The following is a 23718-nucleotide window of genomic DNA, read 5'->3' as shown; positions in this document are numbered from 1 at the left end:
GGCTTCCTTGTTAGTCTATTACTCATTCCTAAAGCACAGTCTCCAGATGGACATACAATGAAGTCTGTCATAACCATAGCTGAATGAAAGAGACCAAGATCAACATGTTCCTCCTCTGTATCTAAAAATGTCCAAAACTTCCTGGATGCCTTCATGCTGTTCCCTTTGCCACTAACATTCTTGCTTTCCTTCTTCCCTTGCCACATGGTAGTATCTAGATTGACTGTGAAGGGCACCAGAGAAACCATCATACAGAAATCATTTCTTCCTCTTATCTGTGGTTTGGATGCTATCTGTCTCTTTCAATTAAACAATTTAACTGTAGTCCAAAAGTTGCCCTCTCTACTACAGAACTTTCACCTCCAGGCCAGGAACTAGGTCTTTAACAATCTACATCTGAAGTACCTACGATAAGGGGGCAAAAAATGTGTTCAACTCACCAATGTTTTTGTATTCACTTTGCAATTACGTGGTACACTTAGTAACTGGTTTATTAGACCTAAAAACTCTTTAAGCTGGACACTACTGAGGACAAAAGCAATCATACAGAAAACAAGGCTCAAATAAAAAGATACCAAATTCAGCACTCACTCTCACAAAGGTCTCCTATTTAAATGCCAGGGGCCATTTGTAGAATATATAATTGCCTTTTAAAATCCATGTCTAACCAATCATTTTTAATAGGTATCCAGATATTCACAGATTTATTGTAGGTATCAGTTACCCTGAGAAGTCACCTGACACATCAATTTCTGTATTATCTTCTTTTTACATCTTTTCTTAAATAAACAAATGTGGGTTTCTATGGTATTCTGTGGAGTTCAGCCTTTTGTTTCTTTGTAACTGCTACATAATTATATTGGAAATGTGAAAAACAGTTCAGCAGGAAATCAAATGCTGGCTCAGTATGGGTATTTTTATATCCAGAGATACTCAAATATGAATCAGCAAAGAGATTTGGATACTATGCCTCACACACAAATCTAATGACAAGCTGTATTTAAAAGCCAGAAAAAAAACACTTTTTGCTGACCAGTTTTTCTTTACAATGTATTAGGGCTGCTTATGTGTTTTACTAAACAAAAACAAAGCTTGGACAGAGGGGCTCTAAAAATTCAGAGTCCTTTAAACATCAAGCTCAGAGCAATCTAACTGAAAGAACAGATTGATGAAGATTTGTCATTGCCATTGTTAAAAAGTGCTTGCTAATTGAAGACATGTTTATGTCTAGTCACATATATATGTACACACACCCACACGCACACATATTCTGTACATCAACTCAAGTGATTACAGGTTTTTATTGAGTACTATGGTTTCTTTTTAACCAATAAGAAATAAATTATATAGGCCGAGAAAAGTTTTTCTTTCCTTTTTTTTCAATAAATTTATTTTATTCTTTTCTTCTTATTATGATTCTTTAAGTTCTAGGATACATGTGCACAATGTGCAGGTTTGTTACATATGTATACATGTGCCATGTTGGTGTGCTGCACCCATTAACTCGTCATTTACATTAGGTATATCTCCTAATGCTATCCCTCCCGCCTCTCCCCACCCCACGACAGGCCCCAGTGTGTGATGTTCCCCTTCCTGTCTCCAAGTGTTCTCATCGTTCAGTTCCTACCTATGAGTGAGAACATGCAGTGTTTGGTTTTCTGTTCTTGCGATAGTTTGCTGAGAATGATGGTTTCCAGCTGCATCCATGTCCCTACAAAGGACATGAACTCATCCTTTTTCATGGCTGCATAGTATTCCATGGTTTCCCAGTATACCAAATGTGGTATATATGTGCCACATTTTCTTAATCCAGTCTGTCATTGATGGACATTTGCGTTGGTTCCAAGTCTTTGCTATTGTAAATAGTGCTGCAATAAACATATGTGTAAATGTGTCTTTACAGCAGCACGATTTATAATCCTTTGGGTATATACCCAGTAATGGGATGGCTGGGTCAAATGGTATTTCTAGTTCTAGATCCTTGAGGAATCGCCACACTGTCTTCCACAATGGTTGAACTAGTTTACAGTACCACCAACCGTGTAAAAGTGTTTCTATTTCTCCACATCCTCTCCAGCACCTGTTGCTTCCTGACTTTTTAATGATTGCCATTCTAACTGGTGTGAGATGGTATCTCATTGTGGTTTTGATTTGCATTTCTCTGATGGCCAGTAATGATAAGCATTTTTTCATGTGTCTGTTGGCAGTATAAATGTCTTCTTTTGAGAAGCGTCTGTTCATATCCTTTGCCCACTTTTTGATGGGGTTGTTTGTTTTTTTCTTGCAAATTTGTTTGAGTTCTTTGTAGGTTCTGGATATTAGCCCTTTGTCAGATGTGTAGACTGCAAAAATTTTCTCCCATTCTGTAGGTTGCCTGTTCACTCTGATGGTAGTTTCTTTTGCTGTGTTGAAGCTCTTTAATTAAATCCCATTTGTCAATTTTGGCTTTTGATGCAATTGCTTTTGGTGTTTTAGACATGAAGTCCTTGCCCATGCCTATGTCCTGAATGGTATTGCCTAGGTTTCCTTCTAGGGTTTTTATGGTGTTAGGTCTAACATTTAAGTCTCTAATCCATCTTGAATTAATTTTCCTATAAGGAGTAAGGAAGGGATCCAGTTTCAGCTTTCTACATATGGCTAGCCAGTTTTCCCAGCACCATTTATTAAATAGGGAATCTTTCCCCATTTCTTGTTTTGTCAGGTTTGTCAAAGATCAGATGGTTGTAGATGTGTAGTATTATTTCTGAGGGCTCTGTTCTGTTCCATTGGTCTATATCTCTGTTTTGGTACCAGTACGATGCTGTTTTGGTTACTGTAGCCTTGTAGTATAGTTTGAAGTCAGGTAGCATGATCCTCCAGCTTTCTTCTTTTGGCTTAGGATTGTCTTGGCAACGCAGGCTCTTTTTTGGTTCCATATGAACGTTAAAGTAGTTTTTTTCCAATTCTGTGAAGAAAGTCATTGGTAGCTTAATGGGGATGGCATTGAATCTATAAATTACCTTGGGCAGTATGGCCGTTTCCATGATATTGATTCTTCCTATCCATGAGCATGGAATGTTCTTCCATTTGTTTGCATCCTCTTTTATTTCATTGAGCAGTGGTTTGCAGTTCTCCTTGAAGAGGTCCTTCACATCCCTTGTAAGTTGGATTCCTAGGTATTTTATTGTCTTTGAAGCAATGGTGAATGGCAGTTCACTCATGATTTGGCTCTCTGTTTGTCTGTTCCTGGTGTATAAGAATGCTTGTGATTTTTGCACATTGATTTTGTATCCTGAGACTTTGCTGAAGTTGCTTATCAGCTTAAGGAGATTTTGGGCTGAGATGATGGGGTTTTCTAAATATACAATCATGTCATCTGCAAACAGGGACAATTTGACTTCCTCTCTTCCTAATTGAATACCCTTTATTTCTTTCTCCTGCCTGATTGTCCTGGTCAGAACTTCCAACACTACGTTGAATAGAAGTGGTGAAAGAGGGCATCCCTGTCTTGTGCCAGTTTTCAAAAGGAATGCTTCCAGTTTTTGCCCATTCAGTATGATATTGGCTGTGGGTTTGTCATAAATAGCTCTTATTATTTTGAGATATGTTCCATCAATGCCGAATTTATTGAGAGTTTTTAGCATGAAGGGCTGTTGAATTTTGTCAAAGGCCTTTTCTGCGTCTATTGAGATAATCATGTGGTTTTTGTCTTTGGTTCTGTTTATATGCTGGATTACGTTTATTAATTTGCATATGTTGAACCAGCCTTGCATCCCAGGGATGAAGCCCACTTGATCATGGTGGATAAGCTTTTTGATGTGCTGCTGGATTTGGTTTGCCAGTATTTTATTGAGGATTTTTGCATTGATATTCATCAGGGATATTGGTCTAAAATTCTCTTTTTTTGTTGTGTCTCTGCCAGGCTTTGGTATCAGGATGATGTTGGCCTCATAAAATGAGTTAGGGAGGATTCCCTCTTTTTCTATTGATTGGAATAGTTTCAGAAGGAATGGTACCAGCTCCTCCTTCTACCTCTGCTAGAATTCAGCTGTGAATCCATCTGGTCCTGGACTTTTTTGGTTGGTAGGCTATTAATTATTGCCTCAATTTCAGAACCTGCTATTGGTCTATTCCGGGATTCAACTTCTTCCTGGTTTAGTCTTGGGAGAGTGTAAGTGTCCAGGAAATTATCCATTTCTTCTAGATTTTCTAGTTTATTTGCGTAGAGGTGTTTATAGTATTCTCTGATGGTAGTTTGTATTTCTGTGGGGTCAGTGGTGATATCCCCTTTATCATTTTTTATTGTGTCTATTTGACTCTTCTCTCTTTTCTTCTTCATGAGTCTTGCTAGTGGTCTATCAATTTTGTTGATCTTTTCAAAAATCCAGCTCCTGGATTCACTGATTTTATGAAGGGTTTTTTGTGTCCCTTTCTCCTTCAGCTCTGCTCTGATCTTAGTTATTTCTTGCCTTCTGCTAGCTTTTGTATGTGTTTTGCTCTTGCTTCTTTAGTTCTTTTAATTGTGATGCTAGGGTGTCAATTTCAGATCTTTCCTGCTTTCTCTTGTGGGCATTTAGTGCTATAAATTTCCCTCTACACACTGCTTTAAATGTGTCCCAGAGATTCTGGTATATTGGGTCTTTGTTCTCATTGGTTTCAAAGAACATCTTTATTTCTGCCTTATTTCGTTATGTACCCAGTAGTCATTCAGGAGCAGGTTGTTCAGTTTCCATGTAGTTGTGCGGTTTTGATTGAGTTTCTTAGTCCTGAGTTCTAGTTTGATTGCACTGTGGTCTGAGAGACAGTTTGTTATAATTTCTGTTCTTTTACATTTGCTAAGGAGTGCTTTATTTCCAACTATGTGGTCAATTTTGGAGTACGTGCGATGTGGTGCTGAGAAGAATGTATATTCTGCTTATGTGCAGAGACACACAGAGGCTCAAAATAAAGGGATGGAGGAAGATCTACCAAGCAAATGGAAAACAAAAAAGCCAGGGGTTGCAATCCTAGTCTCTGATAAAACAGACTTTAAACCAACAAGGATGAAAAGAGAAAAGAAGACCATTACATAATGGTAAAGGGATCAATTCAACAAAGTTTTTCTTTCAAGCATGTAATTTTTAAGGAATCCTAGGCTGAAATTCATATCTATTTGACTGCAATGTACCAGTTTTTTCCCCCACACTTGTCATCCACATCTCCTTTCTCCAGCCTAATGTTATACATTCATTATTAAATTATGGCAACAGACAGACTTCAGCATCATTCCAGGCTTATTTGAGAGGGCAGCAGGAGCACTCAAACTTCAACTTCAGCTCCTCATTTAAACTCTATTTTATTTCAAAACTGCAGAACCCAGAGGTTTCTAAATATCCAAATTCCTCTGGAACAAGGATCACAGGTGCAAATGTTACATTCCTAACTCTCATCTGGACCTCCCTGACCTAACCACGCCATGCAGTTACTTCAGCGGGGATGAAAGTCTACCAGTAGTATCTCATTGTGTTCAAAACTCTTTTACAAACTGGATGAAGGAAGGCTGTGGACAAGTTGGGCCATCTTTTCTGTAATCTAATTTGTTAGTATCACTCATGGTATGTCTTAATAGCAATTGGGTCTTCCCTAGGAGAATTGAGATGCAAAATGTTCAGAAATTAGTCTGAAAAGTGAGACAAAGCTAGGATTAAATCCAATGAGGCTGAGCTCTGATATCTTTATTAGATGAATTAACTGAGGGCATTAATACATACAGTTATTCTGAAAATTAAACATGCTAAAGAGCACAGAAAGGGTTAAAATGCTGCCTAGCACACAGTAAGCTGCAACACTTTTAATTCTAATTATATTTGTCCTTGTTGTCAAGGCTTACGATCTCCAGCAGAATTTGCTTTTCTTGTTTCCTCATTAGTTTTAACCAGATGCCAATTTCTGTTTATTCAAACTCCATCCCTAAAGCAGGTTTAGTTTTAGTCTGAATTAAGACTGCAGGGATTATAGCTATGGCTCTCAAGGCATGGTCCCTGGACCAGCAGCATCAGCCTCACACGGAAACTGTTAGAAATACAAATTCCTGACCAGCAAGCTATGCTTTAACAAGCCCTCCAGGTGATTCTGATGCACCAAAAAATTAAGAAACACCTTTCTTTCCTATTCTTTATGTCATAGACTCACTACTCCATTCATAACCTATTCTGCTCCTGAATTTGAATGCTAGTATCCTGGACCCTACATTTTCCTTTTTCAATGCATTTGATGGGCCATTTTAATGTGGGGAATGAGATTATTTCCTTGATATGGCACCCAAAGGCAACCATAGTATCACCTAACTGAATAGGCTTTACTGGAACTTTCCAGCCATATCTACTTCACATTCCTGATTCCCCTCATCTTCAGAAGATATCCGAAGCTCTTCTCCTGTTGATCAAGCCATTTTCTAATTTTTAAATGCATCTCTTACTGCTACTTCCCAATCCTGATGAAAACGCCTACAGAGAATCTCCACAGAGAACACTGTCTCTCCCATGTAGTGGAAGAATCTCACCCTATGCCACACTACATACATGATTTTTTTGTGTGAATGATTTGCTAGAGTTTTAAATGCGTGTCTCTAGTCTGTTGTCTCCACTTTGCAAAGCTTAGAGCTGTGTCTTGTTTTCTAAGTGCTCACCTCTTAAAGCACAGTTGGTGCACATGGAAAACTTACAGAAATAAGCTGAATCCTATCTGTATTGGGTATTTGTGTATTGTTTATAAAATTTTAGAGAAATAATACAGATATGAGAAGATGGGAGTACTATGTTTTTGGCAAGAATTGCTCTGTGAGTTTTGGCTTTGTGGACCTGTGGCACTGGTTCCACATCTCAGAGTACAGTTCCTCATCATTCCTCCAAGGAGTTCAGTGAGGCTGAAATAGAAAGAGCTTCTCAAGAGACCTACACAGTGCCTGGCCCAAAGATGTTGCTCAAAGGATAATAGTTTCTTTTTTCTTAGCTAATTTGAATTCCAGGGTGGATAGAATTGGCAGCCATAAAAGGAGCAGGCATAACTTATTCTTGTGATAAATAGGAAAACCTTAGAACTTGGGTGACATGTGATATGACTCCTTGTCCTACAGAGGCTCTAGGAACCAGAAAATATCAGCACTACAAGTAAGTGAGTAGAGTAACTGACACTCTGACAGCCCAAATCAGATGGAAACCATGTTATCATTTAAATGTCCACCATCTGGCTAAAGGGCTACCTGACCCGGTACTGAAATGCCAGGTGGGTGAGGGTGGATAAGGATGGAATTGGTGCCTATTTTTAGCCCCAGTCTCTAAGCTTTGGATTAGGGATTCCTGGAATCAGAAAATGTGCTGCATTTTCATTCTTTCGGCTTTGTTGCTTTGTAACCTGCTTGCATTTGTTCAATACAGATCAGACTAACTGATAAATGGGCTTGTTGGGTAATGAGGTGTGGGCTGGCATTATTCAGGGCTTGCCTCCAGGCTCTCAGAAGGGAAGAAAAATCAAGATTCCAAGATCAGAAGCCTGACTCCTTAGGGAGACAGACAGGGGACCCGAGGCTCCTCTCTGCCAGCACCTTTCTCATGGTCTCTAACTCCCAAGATTGGTTAATATTCTGTGGGAATTCTTCCCTGTGAACGCAGTCAGTGCCCCACAATTTTTCTACAAGGACAGCACAGTTCCTTCTGCCCTTTCTGTCTCAGCTTCAATCACTCAGGAAAAAAAAAAAAGACTTACAAAGATCCATAAAAGCCATAATGCATGTGTGCCTATCTGCATGGAATTTTTAACAAAGAGCTGTGTGGGGTATATTAAAACAAAGATCCTCCCTGCCAATCAATTAATAGTGTCTGTTTGGAGTTAGAAATCATCAGGGTACTCCCTCATAATACTAATTCATTATATCCTTTCTTCATTCACTCATTCATTTAACCAATATTTATTGGGAGCCCCAAAGCACTATGGTAGGCCCGCAGGATAAAGCAATAATAAAATGTTACATGAGAACATGGAACATAACTATTTCTCCCCTTAGAAATTTATTTTCAAAATCTCAACCAAATTCGTAGCTGTTATAAGCCTTGAATAGTCATTTAAAATAAAATAAACACGTAAAACAAAGTGAGAACTTATAACAAAGGAACCAGATCCAACCAGGTTATCAGGAGATAATAAATAGTAAGTGCTAACATTTACAGTAGCATGTATGCAGCAGAAGTTGTTCTGAGCATTAAAATGCATTAATAGATGTAATGAGTTAATACAAATAGCTATTTAAGATGAAATTATGAAGAATCTATAGTTAACCAATTGATGGCTGTTAGAAACATTGTGTCCACACACACCTATAGTGTGGTGGCCCATGCCTGTAACCCCAGCATTTCAGGAGACCAAAGCAGGTGAATTGCTTGAGCCCAGGAGTTTGAGACCAGCCTGAGCAAAATCGAGAGACCCCATCTCTTATTTTAAATAAATAAATAAATAATAAAATAAAAAGACAAAATAAAAAGAGAAATATTGTGTTCAATCCTTTCGGCCAAATACATAAGGGGTTGGAGCAAAGGATTTTGACTACGCATGCATTATCCTGAGAAGAAGGTTCTGGAAAGAAAGCAGGAGAGTAATCATGTGGAAACTACAATTCAATATCCCTCAGTCCTACATACTGAGATTCAGCCTCCCAGTCTGAAGTATATTATTAAAAAGAAAAAAAAAATGGCCATATTATTTCTAACTCCTCTCATCAAGAGATGACACTTCTCTAGCCCTTGTATCTGCTCTTGATCATGTGGCTTGTTTTGGTCAATGAACTATTATCAAACAGGATGCAAATAAAGGCTTGTAAAGTGCTTACTCAATGGGGCTTCCTGTTGCTTTGCTGCTTCTTGTAACATTGAGAACATAATTAAAAAGCTAAGCTAGCCTGCTAGAGGATGAGAGACAAGCTGTGTCTGCTAAGGCACCCTGGACTAAACAGCCCACCATATAAACATATGAGGCCAAGATTGACTTCCAATCCCACATAAACCATCAGCTGACCAGAAAGAGTACCAAAATCAGTTCAAACCAAAAGAACTGCTCAGCTGCTCCACAGAACCAGAAGAAAAACATTAGGTTAAGCCACCAAATTGTGTCATGATGTAATATGTAGCAAAAGTGAATTAATGCATATTACCATCTCCATATGACTAATTGAGCCCTCTTTCTCTCTAAGCCCAAGTGGTTTGAATAAAGGAAGAAAATGAATGACAAATACAATCTTTTAGATATAGGACTGAGATGATAAGGGATGTAAGAGTTGGCAAGCACCAGGTTTCACCTGAAAGAGGAGAGAGAGGAGGATAGAAAAGGGAAGGCAGGGGGATGAAAGAGAAAATACAAAGAATATTATCGAGTCCTTACCATAAGCTAGGCTCTGTTTATGCACTTAGCCTGTGTTATCTCATTTAACTCCATAACAAACTTCAAATATAGCCATTGAGACTTACAGAGATTGGATAAGCTATTTAAGTCACATTTAACATATGTTTGACCCAGTGTTTTCGCTGGGGCAATTTGACTTCATAGCTTATGTCCCTAACTAATAACCTCTACTATAACTCAACAGTTTATGTCCTTAACTAATAACTTCTATCGCTATAAAAAAGTTGTTATAGAATAATGCCTATGACCTTGATTTTGGATGAGGAAAGAGTTTTTAAAGTTGCCAATCTGGCCAGGATACTTGGGACTGACAGAGGAGAGAAATGCTCCTATTGTATATACATAATTGAGGAAAATTATGTCCCTCAAATAATCCCAAAATGATACATTCCTGAACAAACAATTTGAGAGATTCTTGGATTAAGTTGGATAGTTTTGCTTGATGACAAACATGGTCACTTTTTGGCAAATTCTTTTTAATTATACAATAATGATAGAATTGAGTTCATATTATGATTAATACTATAAAATTGGTATTAGCATTGACATTATTATCAAGTTTACCTTAAGTTAGGCAAGATTATAGCACTTAAATATATTTGCTTTTCATCAGACATCTCTAAAGGTGCACCAACACATTCCCCATTGTACTAGGCTTAATACTTCAGTGACGAAATAATCTGTACAACAAACCCCCAGGACACAAGTTCACTTAAGTTACAAACCTGCACATGCACCCCTGAACTTAAAACAAAAGTTTAAAAAAGGCATTACCCATTTTATAGATATCAAAACTAAGCCACCACAGAAGAAGTTGAGTAGCTTAACAACAGAGTGAGCATGGATCAGTGAAAAAGCAATGATTCTCACCTAGCAAACAGATTTACCAGCCTGGATACTTAACCACTATCTTTTTCCCTTCAACTGCTGGACTGATAACTTCATTTTCTCCTCCAAGTCCTAATGACTTCTCCATCCCTAAAGAAAACCAAAGCCTGAGGGGTAAATCAACCCAATATTATCCTATCTTTAAAATCTGTTCAGATATCTAGGGTTTTCCCTACTTCCTTTTATCTGGTACTCCAAACCTGGAGATGACCATTTGCTATGAGTGGCCAGTTAGCAGCAACTTGCACCTGAAAAGCTAGCATTCATGTTTTCTGCTTACCTTCTTTCTATATTTTGTCTGTAATTGTTAACAGTAAGAGTTACTGTTGTGGCTTTGGAGAAGGTGGTTTATAAAGAGTGACAAGGGCAAGACGTAGGTATAGAAGCCCTCTTACCTACTCTTATTTTTTAGCTTAGGACTGGTAGGCTATTAATCACACTGACATCCTAAAGGAATGCCTGCCTAAAATCTGTTCCTCCATTCTCAATCCACATGTTCTTTCTAAGTAGACTAGAAGGAACAAGGGCAGGAAAGATGAAAGAAAGAGGTGGTAGGAGAAAATTAGTAGAATGGTTGCAGAACAAAGTAAAAATCAGGGAGAAATTCCCAAGTCAAGTCTACTGCTACCTACGTTGCAGGGATAGCCAAAGAGTCACAAGGATTAGAATGAAACTGACATGGGCTATGCGCAGAATTACATCCATTTTGTGCCTGCATCACTTATTTCCTTGGACTTGGAAGGATATGGACCCCCATTCTTCCCTGCAGGAAATCATGCTTTGGATGCTGATTCCCTCCCCAGGAACCCGTAGCTTCCCTTTTGCTTTCCCATATTTTAGTTTTCACTTTCCTTCACTGTGTTTCTCTTTGCTAAGAACAATGATCTCCAGCTTACACTACCTGCATGCCTATCTAAAGTGAGGGACCTAGATAGGAACTTGCCACACGACTATATTCCCAGACAGGCTTATCAGTCTTACTGCTGCAACCTGTGTGATATTTAGGAGTCCCTTAACCGCCTCTGTACCTAAATTTCACTGCCCACTTTAGGCTCTTATCACCTCTTCTCTTCCATGAGTGTTATCTAACTCAATAATAGCTTCTTTGCAACTATCACCACTTCACCCTGCACAGGGGAATGGCTATTGATATTATGGAGCTCTCACTCTATGTCACAGGCAATAGAGAGAGATGGATATATATTAAGCACAACCTTGATATAAAATCTAAAGTCTTTAGTAAGCATGTGCCTGCCTCATTATGAGGGCCGTTTCTTAGCCATTGATCAATCTACCATGCCTCAACCAAGGGCAAGAAGGTCAATGAACAAACATATTGGCTATGCAATGCAGAAACATAACTGCACCTAGAAGCAACACACGGGCCATAATTACCAACTATTTTGTTGTGAAAAGGGGAAGGGGAGCAGACAAAAAATTAAATAAATAATTTTAAATGAAACCATGATTCAAAGCCCAGCTTAAGGGCTGTGTTAACCATAAGAACATACACCATGTCTCCATCACTTTCTTAAGATTGTAGGTAAATTATTTGCTAAGAGATATAGTACTAACATTTTTATTTCAATTCTCACTATACCCACAAGTTTAAAGAATAATCATCTCCATTCACAGATGAGGAAACTGAGAGTAAAAGAGAAATAATGTGCCCAAGGTTATATGACCAAAATGTGGCAAGGACTCCAACTCCATCCAACTCCAGAACCCAAGATTCCTCTAAACAATGAACTCCCTATAAAGATATATTTTTTTCTAAGTAGCCTGGGTTGGACAAAGCAATTATTCTGGCAACTGGGCCCCATGCCAGGAAAAAACAATCCTTAAGTGCTATAAAACTAGTGTTTTCCCTGGGAGATTTAACCATCATTAGCGAAAAGCTTCATTTGCAATAATGTGTGCAGCCCGCTGTAGTGGGCCAGAGAAATACATGATCACTAACTCAAAGAGATTAATTTAATGGGCAATTATATGCTTCCTGCTTTGAAATACTTTCAGGTAACCAATAGTCATGTACTTTCTGCAAATGCCACGCCAATTGCCTGCTCCCAGGTACAGAGTGTCAGAGTTTTGCAACTTTCTATTCCACACCATCACGTTCTCTGAAGGACACTTTAAAATGAGCATTCAGTGCATCTACAATGCCCCTGCAGAGAGTCTATTCTAAGCAAATTGATTCCCACATTCTCAGTATTCTTTACCATCCTATGGTTATAGTCAGCATGGGAAAATTTTTTTAAAAAAGACCAAACGAACCAATAATGCCTCATCTTTCTTTGCCTCTCTTTGCAGTACTGTCCAATTTTAATGATCGTATATTTGTGTGTGTGTGTGTGGGTGTGTGGGTGTGTGGGTGTGTATATGTGCATGGTGAGGGAAACAAGGAAGAAGTTGTGAGAAGTAAATTCCTGAAACTCTCCCTTGAGATTCTAATTTAATAGGTTTCAAATGAAGTCTGGACTATTTTTTGTTTGTTTGTTTTAGACAATTTTCTAGGCAATTCTAATCATTGGTCTGCTTTGAAAAACAGTCGCTAAAATGTACTATGCTGTGTTCTCTATTCTATGTTCTTCAGTTTCCTAATCTATAAAATGGGACTAGGATTCTGGTTTTAGAAGTTCCAAAGCTCTGCTATGTTTATTAGGCAATATTCTTACTCTCCGTAATAAACTGGGTGCTTGTTCATTCCTTCATCGCACCCTTGTCCTTGCCCTGGCCTTCTGCTTTGCACAGAAAAATGGTTTCATTCACTTGATTCAGGAAATGATGTAGCAGTATCGGAAGCTAAAATTGAGCAAGAAGATAAAGAGGAAAGAAGATAGAAGTGAGGTTTCTGTGGAAGGTGTTTAAGGACATATATTCTGCAGTTAAACAAAGGTCTGATCCTGTACCTCCACTCCCATCCTTGCCCTCTATGAAATTTTGAAATTTATGAAAATTTGAAACATGTATCTGAGTTTCTTTGCCTGGAAAATGCTTATAATAATAGTAGTCGCTTTTCAGCAAACGTTATGAGAATTAAATGCATTGAAGGGCTTTTTCAGTTTATTTTCTCATTGTTTTCATTATTCAGCTACATTTACCATAAATCTTCATCATCATGGTAAACAGCAGCCATGCACTGTAGTTTCAGGGAATGCGCTTGCTACTAGCAGAGACAGTTAGCAAAGATATACTATACAAGCCTAATCTCTTGTTAGCACATGGACGTCTACCTGCCAACTCAAGTGATAAGATGTGCCAGTTGATCATGATGACAAGTTAGATCTACTACCACTGAAATATTTCGGTAATAAACACAGTGAAGCATCTCAGCCTCGGTTAAGTGAATCTGACACAAGAGGATAAAGAATGACATCTCCATTCTCATTAAGAGATAACAGATGGACTTCGCTAAAATCCACTTTTTAGCCTAATTTCATTTGTTTAAATCTTTTGTCTGATGAGATAGCATTCTGAGGGTCATTTTAAATTGTTCTCCCTGGAATGACTATTTCTTTATCATTATTAGAACCTCCCCCTATGGGGTTCTGTTATTCTGAATGGTTTTAAATATTCATCTCAGATGAATTCTATAAATCTCCCTTTAATATTTTTTTTCCCCAAGACATAGTGTGTGGCTTTGGAAGATAAACATCACATGATGGGCTAAATAATCAAACCAAGTCAAAACAAGTTTCTAAGCTATGCTCATAGTAATTTCCATTTTTTAAATTTCTCTGTGATCTTATGATTTCTACTTCCCTTTATGATTAAGAACAAAGGTGGTTTAATTGTACACTTAAAGTTTTCAAATTTATGCCACCCCAGCTAGTATTTCACAGCTAAAATTTAAAGCTCTCTTTTGTATTCTCCCCCTTGTTTGTTCTAAGAAAGAAATCTGCAAAAATTCAAACAAAGTCAGACAGATTTTTAAGCTTACAGTCTAACGTTTCTTAAGATGTTTAACATGAATTAAGCTCGTTTCTTGGCCAAAATGCACCTGTGTGGTTTGTTTAGTTTTCAATCTCTGATACAAGGGAAAAAAAAAAGGGAGACAACTCCCATCAACACCAAGTTGAACAGAATCAATGTATGTATGGGCACATATTTTAAATTCTCCGTGGTTCCTGAGCAAGCTGAGGCTCAGCATATGAGCACAGGTACAATGTGTTCATTCTCCTTATGGAGTCAACTGTAAACCTGAATCTGGGACATGATTGAATCACTTCTCTAAAAACATTCACAAAATTTTATCTCATCTACTTTTTATATTTTCAGTTATTTGGTTATATTGTGTTTATAATAATAATATTAATACCACTTAAAAATCTTAACTAGTTATTTTACTAATATACACAAAGTCTTGATTTTTTCATAGGTATTTTGAAGCAATTTTTAATACCATATCCTCATTGAAGGAGGTCAGTAGCTGCATTTATTTTCACAGCATCAATGTGGAATTGCTTGAACTCTCAACATTCATCATCTTCTTTCTTACCTCTGTGCCTTTCTTTATGGATGTATCAGCAGGTTCCAATTTACCCCTTGATATGCAGGTAGTCCTAGGGGCCACCGGAAAGAAAACTCCAAGAGGAGCAGGATTTACGCCTACTTTACTCCCTGCTATATCCTCAGTCACTAGATGAGTGCTTAGCAATAGTAAAGACTTAATAAATAATTATTGAATGAATGAGCAAATGAACATCTTCCCCGACTTAGCTTGGGAGCCTTGTCACCCTGCAGCTAACAGCTCAACGCCCTGGTGCAGCTGTTTTGCTATCTTTCTTTCTTGTCTAGGATTTCTCAAAAACGAGTACTTTGTTTCTGGATTGTCCTGAAATGTTTCTTAAGCAAATGCTCTGTGTCTTCATTGCTTTGAGCACATTTTGCTGATAACTGATAAACCTTGATGGATATTTAAGTAAAGGAATCTATCTCATTTTAAAAAGGTGGCATAGGCCTTGTGTGTGGATCATGTTTATAATCCCAGCAGGAGGATCAGTTGAGGTGAGGTGCTCGAGACTAGCCTGGGCAACATAGTGAGACCCTGTTTCTCAAAAAAGAAAAAACAATAATTAGCCAGGCGTGGTGGCTTGTGCCTGTAGGCCCAGACACTGGGGAGTCTAAAGCAGGAGGATCACTTGAGCCCAGGAGATAGAGGGTGGAGTGAGTGTTGCCACTCACCTCTTTCAAAGAGCTCTCAAAGAGGGTGGAGTGCCTGGGCAACAGAAAGAGAGATCTGTCTCAAAGGTAACATGAATTAAGTTTAACTCTACTAGATTGTGTTTTCAGTATATGAGAAAATTCTTTAAAAGTAGTTATTGACTATACACATTAAAGAAGACTGCTTTTTTGAGCTTTTTATAAAGCCTTAAATCATAGAAATAGATACAGCTTTTCTGAGAAGCTTAAGGTGGTAATCAGGCTTCAACATGGTAAATTATTTAAAAATTATGTCTACATCTTTCTAAATGAGGTTGACACTTCTAATAAACCAAAATCACCAGATGGCATGCTTTATTTGCTTCTTCTCTTCGTGTTACAAGGGGAAACTACCATCAGGTTAAGACACTAGAGAAGAAAATACTACTCCTAAGGCAGGAAAAACACCAAAGTTTCCAAAGCTCTGTCTCTATCCAGAGCCAGAGTTTGGTAGTGTTGAAACTGCATATCAACTTGACTTCATGTTCTCTGCCTGCACTCAAGGCTGCTATAAGAAACAAACGTCTTCACTCTTGAATCTTCTTTCACACAAGAGTTCTTTTTATAAGGCTTGGTAGAGGACATTTTCCTCACATCACAAAACCAGAAAAAAAAAAAATGTTTCTCTCCTGAACACACGGATTACTCTTTTTTAAATACAAATAAATTAGTCATTTTTCACAGAGATATTTCCCCTGTTTTCACATTAGCTGCCAGAGAGTAGAGTGGATTTTAGGGCATATTTCCTATAATTATCATCTATATTTCTTTATACGGTATGTGTGCCCATGAATCTTTCTTAACATTGATTTTTATTTTTTTATTCGAATTCCCTTTACCCCAACTCTCTTGGAATTTATTGTCTCCTTTGAATTTGTGTACAACTTCGAAGGACTCATCCAGTCCTTTATAAAAAGAAGATATTCAGATAATAAGAAATGTGTATTTTGCTAGCAAGTAAAATGAACATCACGTCCCTTTTCCATATTTTTGTGTGATGAAAGTTGATAAAGTAGATGTAAGCTCTCAAACACAGTGTGGCACCAAATTTCACCATATAGCTATTGTTTAGAGACTCCATCATAGTTTTATCAAGTGCAAAGAAGAAAAAAAAATAAAAAGATTAACATGTTATTTTAACAACCCTAGACTCTCCTCCCCTATAATAAAATAACTCAAATGTTTTAACAAAATTTATGAAAAAGAGTACATTGAATTTATATTGATACAATTTTAAACATTCCATGATTACTGTGTAAAATACATTAGATTGTAAAAAACAAAACAAAAAATTATCTACAATCTCTCCTACCCAAAATAATATTGATAAAGCTTTCGTCTATATTTTCCACATGTATGTGTGTATATGTATGATTTAAATATGTAATTGTTTCTATATTGTATGTACTATACTGTATGTATATGTGTGTTCATTTATTTAAATTATAATGTACAGTTCTTGACTTTTTTTACATACTTTTTTTTTATTTTTCTGAGACAGAGTCTTGCTCTGTCACCCAGGCTAGAGTGTAGTGGTGCAATCTCGGCTCACTGCAAGCTCCGCCTCTCTGGTTCATGCCATTCTCCTGTCTAAGCTTCCCGAGTAGCTGGGACTACAGGCGCCCGCCACCACGCTGACTTAATTTTTCTGTATTTTTAGTAGAGAAGGGGTTTCACTGTGTTAGCCAGGAGGGTCTCGATCTCCTGACCTCATGATCCACCTGCCTCGGCCTCCCAAAGTGCTGGGATTACAGGCATGAGTCACCGCGCCCGGCTATCTACTGTTTTATACTAAATCTTTTCCTCTTACTTTAAAATGCAAAACATTGTTTTTAATGGCTGAATAATGGATATAAGAATGTTTCCTTCTCACATATCCTGAAACATTTCAGTAATTTACCACGGTGTAAGTTATTTTGTGTTGAGATGATACATTCAAAGGCTCCTTGGGAACAATAAACTAAGTTCCAATGCCAAGGTATCTAACAGAAACAGGGGCTGCTTATCACATTATTAATAGGCATAAATTGAACCCAGTCACACAAGGAAGAAATGAACAAACCCAGGCACTTACTAATTTCAGTAGCAATGATTGTTATGTTGTGCCATACACTTAATTCTCTGTCAAGTGGTGTTGCCAGCGTTATCTTCCCATCGTCTGCATTAATGTTGAACTGCCTCTCCAGGTCAGTGTGCCGGTCGATGGAAAACCTACAAAACAGACACAACTGTAATCTACTTCAATGTTTATATGATCCATACATTCCACAGCAGACCTTTAGTAATCCTTGGAGAGCCATAGTTGTGAAGTCAAACGAATTGGGAAACTCAGTGGCATCATAATTTATAAAACAAAATGACTGAATGAGGCACAAGAAACTTAATAATTATTGTCCAAGGAGCAATTAGCTACATATGCAACATGTAGGTCATAAACTGCCATCAGTTTCAATAGATAGTATCTTCAAAAATGGATGCTGATGAAGAGTTAATTGGACAATCCATCACATTTATTGGACAGCTTATGATAATTAGCAGTTGCCACAAAATATCATATAAAATAATGAATTCAAGCCCAAAGCAGGATGGTACTAGGCAGCACGTTACGTATGGCCATTCAAATAAAATATGTATTTTGTTAAACTTTCATTTGACTATACTGCATTTATGGGATTTCATTTTGTTGTTGGTGGTGGTTGTTTGTTTTGTTTTATTTTGCTTTCATTTTAAGTGTATATTTAGGTTTTCTATTAGTCTCAGTCCATAGAAATTGGATTGTTGTTGATTCTATGGTTGTTCTTAAATAGTTGTTTTTTCTATAGTTAATGTTTTTTAAAAGTTAGAATCTATATTTTAACATATTTAAGCACTACAGTCTACTAAATTAAGAATTTCAAACGGACATATTAGTAGTTCTTTTATCAAGCAAACTCATTCAGATAAGAAAATACATGAGATGTGTGGTGTCTAGAGCAAACTGCTTCTCAGGACCACTAAGTATCAGGGTAGTATCAAGACAAAGAAAAGAAATTATTTTCTCAGGCCGGGCGCGGTGGCTCAAGCATGTAATCCCAGCACTTTGGGAGGCCGAGACGGGCGGATCACGAGGTCAGGAGATCGAGACCATCCTGGCTAATACGGTGAAACCCCGTCTCTACTAAAAAATACAAAAAAACAGCCGGGCGACGAGGCGGGCGCCTGTAGTCCCAGCTACTCGGGAGGCGGAGACAGGAGAATGGCGTCAACCCGGGAGGCGGAGCTTGCAGTGAGCTGAGAGCCGGCCACTGCACTCCAGCCTGGGCGGCAGAGCAAGACTCCGTCTCAAAAAAAAAAAAAAAAGAAATTATTTTCTCATGACATTTATTAATATCTTTTTTATACACCAAGATTAGTTTCCTGGCTATGGAATGCTGGACCCAATAATCTTTAAGTTTTAAAGACTACAAGGAGGACTTAAAAAGATTGGCCCATAAGTAAGCAGTGATGCACTAAAACAGGATAGGATGGAGGCCCAAACAGGATAGGATGGAGGCCCAAAGAAAGATGTATGCAATTGCATTTCAGGAAGAAAGACCGAAGAAGGTCTTCATGATTGAGTTGATGGCTTAGGAAGTGCACATGACATCTCTCTATTCATTGATACTCATTAAACTCAAATTTGAAGCATGGTCCATGCCAGTTAACACTGAGCATATTTCTTATACATGTTCTTTATAGATACTTATTATATGACAAAGAATAAGACTACACCTTTATAAGAAAATAAAAAAGAAAATTCTCCATAATCCTCCAACTATAATTTTGCAGTTAATATTTTAGTAGAGTTCATTAAAAACATTTTATATGTATGTATATGAATATGCATCTACTAATTTATATCTATACCTACCTATAAAGATGGCTAAATAACTATACAGCAAGTTACTAGTTAGATAGTTGGATAGGTACAGATAGATATATGAGTGGATTTTTCCTTCTCCTTTTAGCTATTTCTTTTTCACTAGAGAAGGTATGCATATCATTTATACTAGATTCAAAGGCCATTGTAAAAAGATCTTCTTGTTAAATCCTGCCCACCAAAGAAAAGCATAATTAAAAAGATTTGGAATGATAGTTAAAATGACTTAATTTTATTGGCAATTGTGTATTGAGAAATCATTTGAAAAAAATTATTATAAGAACTGCCCATTTAGAAATGACTTAACTACAAATAAAAACTAAGACATTGACTTGTACCTATACACTAGGCATCTACAAATCACTCCCATCCCCAATCCCCAGGATACTGAAGAAATTCAGAGAGAATGTAAGAACTAAGAGACAGGTGAATTAACAGTGCTCTCAACAAAATCCTGAACATGAGGATGTGTTTATTACAAAGCGTTTAAATGCGCTGTATTATGGAAAGAAGACCAAAAGCCATTTTCCTGGGGAATAATGATGGTTGATTCAACCAATGATATTCCAAGTTTAACTGTAAAATAACTAAACAGACATGTGTTTTGCTTCAGATATCATGTACACTCTGACTCTTAAAAGAGCTAAAAAATGTCCAGAGGATTAATTATCACTTTCTGCATTATATTCATAAATAAACTTTGCAGGCATTTCTGGTTCTAGTAATTTTATTATCTCACTGCCGATATTTCACACATCCATGCGTCAACCAATTTCCCAGAGGCCACAGTAAACAAGAATCAGTCTAATCACTGATACTCATGAATCCCAAATCAGAAACACATTCCATGGCTATTTGGTTGCTGTCCAGTAATTGCCTAGAATTTCTAGCCCCAAAGAAGCACTGGGAGCAACAACGGGGTATTTGGAAGTTGGCATAAAAAAAAAACTGTTGCTGTTTGTTAATGCCTTATTCAGATATGTGTCATGCAGAACTCAGATTTGGAGCAAATTATATCTCTATTACTTATGTATTGCTGTTTCTGGGATAATTAGTAAATTCACTGAGCCTCAATTTATTTGCTGGTGAAATAAGAATTATTTATACTCCAGAAACAGTTGTGAAGACTAAAAACAAAGCTTAAATCAATCTCTGGCACTTACTGTGTACTAAAAATAGGCTCATTATCATCGTCATCATCTTCATCTCTCATTAAATGATGTATTAATAAACTTCCCTATTTAGAAGGTAGCAAAGAATGCCCCTTCCTTAGCAATTTATAAATGGCAGAAAACTTAAAAAAAAAAAAAAAAAAAAGAAGTGTGTTATTTAACTCCCATAACTCTAACAAAGGCAGAGATATTTTTCTCATTTTTTAAAGTTCCAGATCATGACAGACTTTATGCGGTGAGTCACAGGAATTTATAAAATAGTCTATAAATACAGCCCTTTACTGAGATCAGAGGTAGGAATGTCATAATATTACCAGATTACACAATAGAAGGACCTTGATGGGAAATAAATGACTTGGTTTAAAATTCACTTTCAAGTCTACCTCAACTATTTTGGAAAACTCCTACTGCTTCTATAGAAATTTCACACATTTTATTGCCTAGTAGACTTTATGATAACAGCTCCCAAGAATGACTAAACAGCACAAAAATTCTGACTCAACGTTTTGGTCAACAAGCATGCATGAAACACCAAATTTGTACCAAGCACAGTGCTAGATTCCTTTTCCTTCTCCCACCCTTCTTTTCTTGGTTTCTTATATAATGAATAACAGAAAAATAAAACTCTTAGAGACTAGGACTTTTTAGGTAACACAACTGTTAAAACAGCGGAACCAGAATGAATACTCACATCTGAGTCATTGTGAAGTCCCATGTATATACCAACCACATAAAGGGCTTATCTTATTCATGCATAAAATGGGGATAGTAATAGTCCCTGGCTAACAAGATTGCTGTGAAGATCACATGAGATGATAGGTGTGGCACCCTTCACCAACATGTGTGTGCTGACACTGTGACACAGTGTGAAGGGCTCTCATATCATTTGTATCACGGTGACATCCTTGAATGCCTACACATGGACTCGATTTTCTGAACTCCAAACTGAGACACAACATTCTATTATTTGAATGTTTGTGTGCTTCCCAAAATACGTATGTTGAATCCTAACTCCCAAGGTGATCACGTTAGAAGGTGGGCCTTTCAGGAGGTGATTAGGATGTGAAGCCCTCACAAATGAAATTAGTTCCCTTATAAAAAAAGACCCCAGGGATCTAGCAAGCCCCCTTCCTCCATTGTGAGGACACAGTGAGAAGTTGATTTTCTACAACCCAGAAGCGGGCCCTTACCAGAATCTGATCACACTGACATGCTAATCTTGGACTTCCCAACCTTAAGAATTTCGATTAATTCACTTCTTTGTTTTAACTTTAAGTTCAGAGTTACATGTGCAGGATGTGCAGGGTTGTTACATAGGTAAATGTGTGTCATGGGGGTTTATTGTACGGATTATTTCATCACCCAGGTCTTAAGCCTAGTATCCATTGGTTATTTTTCCTCTCCCTCTTCCTTCCCTCTGCCCTCTAGCCGGCCCCAGTGTTTCCCTTTATGTATCCATATGTCTCATCATTTAGTTCCCTGTTATAAGTGAGAATATGTGGTATTTGGATTTATGTTCCTGAATTAGTTTGCTAAGGATAATGGCCTCCAGCTCCATCCATGTCTCTGCAAAGGACATGATCTCATTCTTTTTTATGGCTGCATAGTATTCCACGGTATATGTGTGCCACATTTTCCTTATCCAGTCTATTGTTGATGGGCATTTCAGTTGATTCCATGTCTTTGGTATTGTGAATAGTGCTGCAATTAACCTATGCATGCATGTGTCTTTATAATAGAATGATTTATATTCCTTTGGGTATATACCTAGTAATGGAATGGCTGGGTCAAATGCTATTTCTGTCTCTAGGTAACTGAGGAATCACCACACTGCCTTCCACAAAGGTTGAACTAATTCATATTCCCACCAACAGAAGAAATTATTTTCTATATGGTTTATAAGCCATCCAGTCTATTTTGTATTTTGCATTTTGTATAGAAGCCCAAATGGACTACAAAACAGAGTATAACAAGTGATTATTTTTCTCGTTTTGGAATATACTGATTTGAACATACCTTAGACATCTAAATATTAAAACACAATGTCTAAGTGAAGATGATTTACTGAATAAGATGATAAGAATTTAGACCTTCCTTGAAAGTGAAAGAATAAAAGCTTCCATCTCCAAAGTTCTTTATAGGCCTGTGGATAAACTTTAAATCCACCTTCATTTTCTCACAAACTCTGCTCTGCTGCTTGAAGACATGACCTGGATTTCTGTGTGTTTCTTTAGGCTGCCAGGAGAGTCTTAGTCCATAGGCCACTCACATACTCATAGTCTCCTCACAAAAAAACATGGGTCCTCAGTCTGTTAGCCTGAGTTCTCATCTTAGTCTCATTACTGGCATATATGTGATTTAATCATGTTATTACTGATCCCTGATCTGTAAAATGAGGATTATAACATGATTTATGAACTTTAAATGAGGTAATGTTTATAAAATACTTATTACGGGTCTGACACTAAAACGAAAGCTCAATAAACATGTATTTTAAAAGCTTTAGTGTTAGCATTATTTATAAGGAAAAGACAGTAAGATTTCTATTGATGATTCTCTGACTTTTTCTAAGGTCCAAGGTAGTTTTTCTTTCACTCTTTATTTCTCTGCCCTTAAAGAAGTTCATCTGGGTCTTAATGTTAGTGGAAGCAGGAAAATAGAGGAATTTGGGTTAAGTGATGAAAGATGAAGTTGGGAAGGGAGAATAAATAGGAACCAATCTCTGCATTTCTGGTACCAGTATTTTTTTTTCCACCAACTTTTCTAACCAAAATCTCTGTCCTTGAACTGATCATTGAAGATTCAAAGGTTTATTAGCTTGATTTTTGTATTCATATTGAGTAGTCCAGCCTTTAATCTTAGTTATAAGATTAATCCCAAAATCAGAAAGGATGCCATTTTTTGGAATGCTCTCAGCAAATGCTGTCCCAATCACCCTCCTCCCCATCCCCATGCCACAGCTATGCCAACCCCATCTCTAGCTGCAAAGATTCAGTCTGCTTTTTTCTGGTCCTCACAGCTGCCACCATACACTCCACCATTTTAATTCCTCCCCCTCTTCCTACTCATTTCACTGTGTGATAAAACTGTAGCATCAATAAAGGACAACTCTTCATTATAAAACTCTGATATAGGCCCTTTCTTTAAGCC

At 37.4% G+C, this 23718-nt stretch overlaps 1 protein-coding gene across 1 annotated transcript in view; it reads right to left on the bottom strand.

Moving 5' to 3' along the window:
• The window catches only part of CDH8 (cadherin 8), a 386466-nt gene that overhangs the window by 124857 nt on the left and 237891 nt on the right, over positions 1–23718 (bottom strand). The window contains exon 8 of the mRNA XM_010378203.2: positions 17573–17709. Coding sequence (XP_010376505.1) covers positions 17573–17709 — 137 coding nt within the window. The remainder of the gene's footprint in view (positions 1–17572; positions 17710–23718) is intronic.

The sequence above is a fragment of the Rhinopithecus roxellana genome, chromosome 20, assembly GCF_007565055.1.
Source record: "Rhinopithecus roxellana isolate Shanxi Qingling chromosome 20, ASM756505v1, whole genome shotgun sequence".
NCBI lineage: Eukaryota > Metazoa > Chordata > Mammalia > Primates > Cercopithecidae > Rhinopithecus > Rhinopithecus roxellana.
Note: the sequence above shows the minus strand (reverse complement) of the source record. Positions and strands in the feature narration are given on the sequence as shown.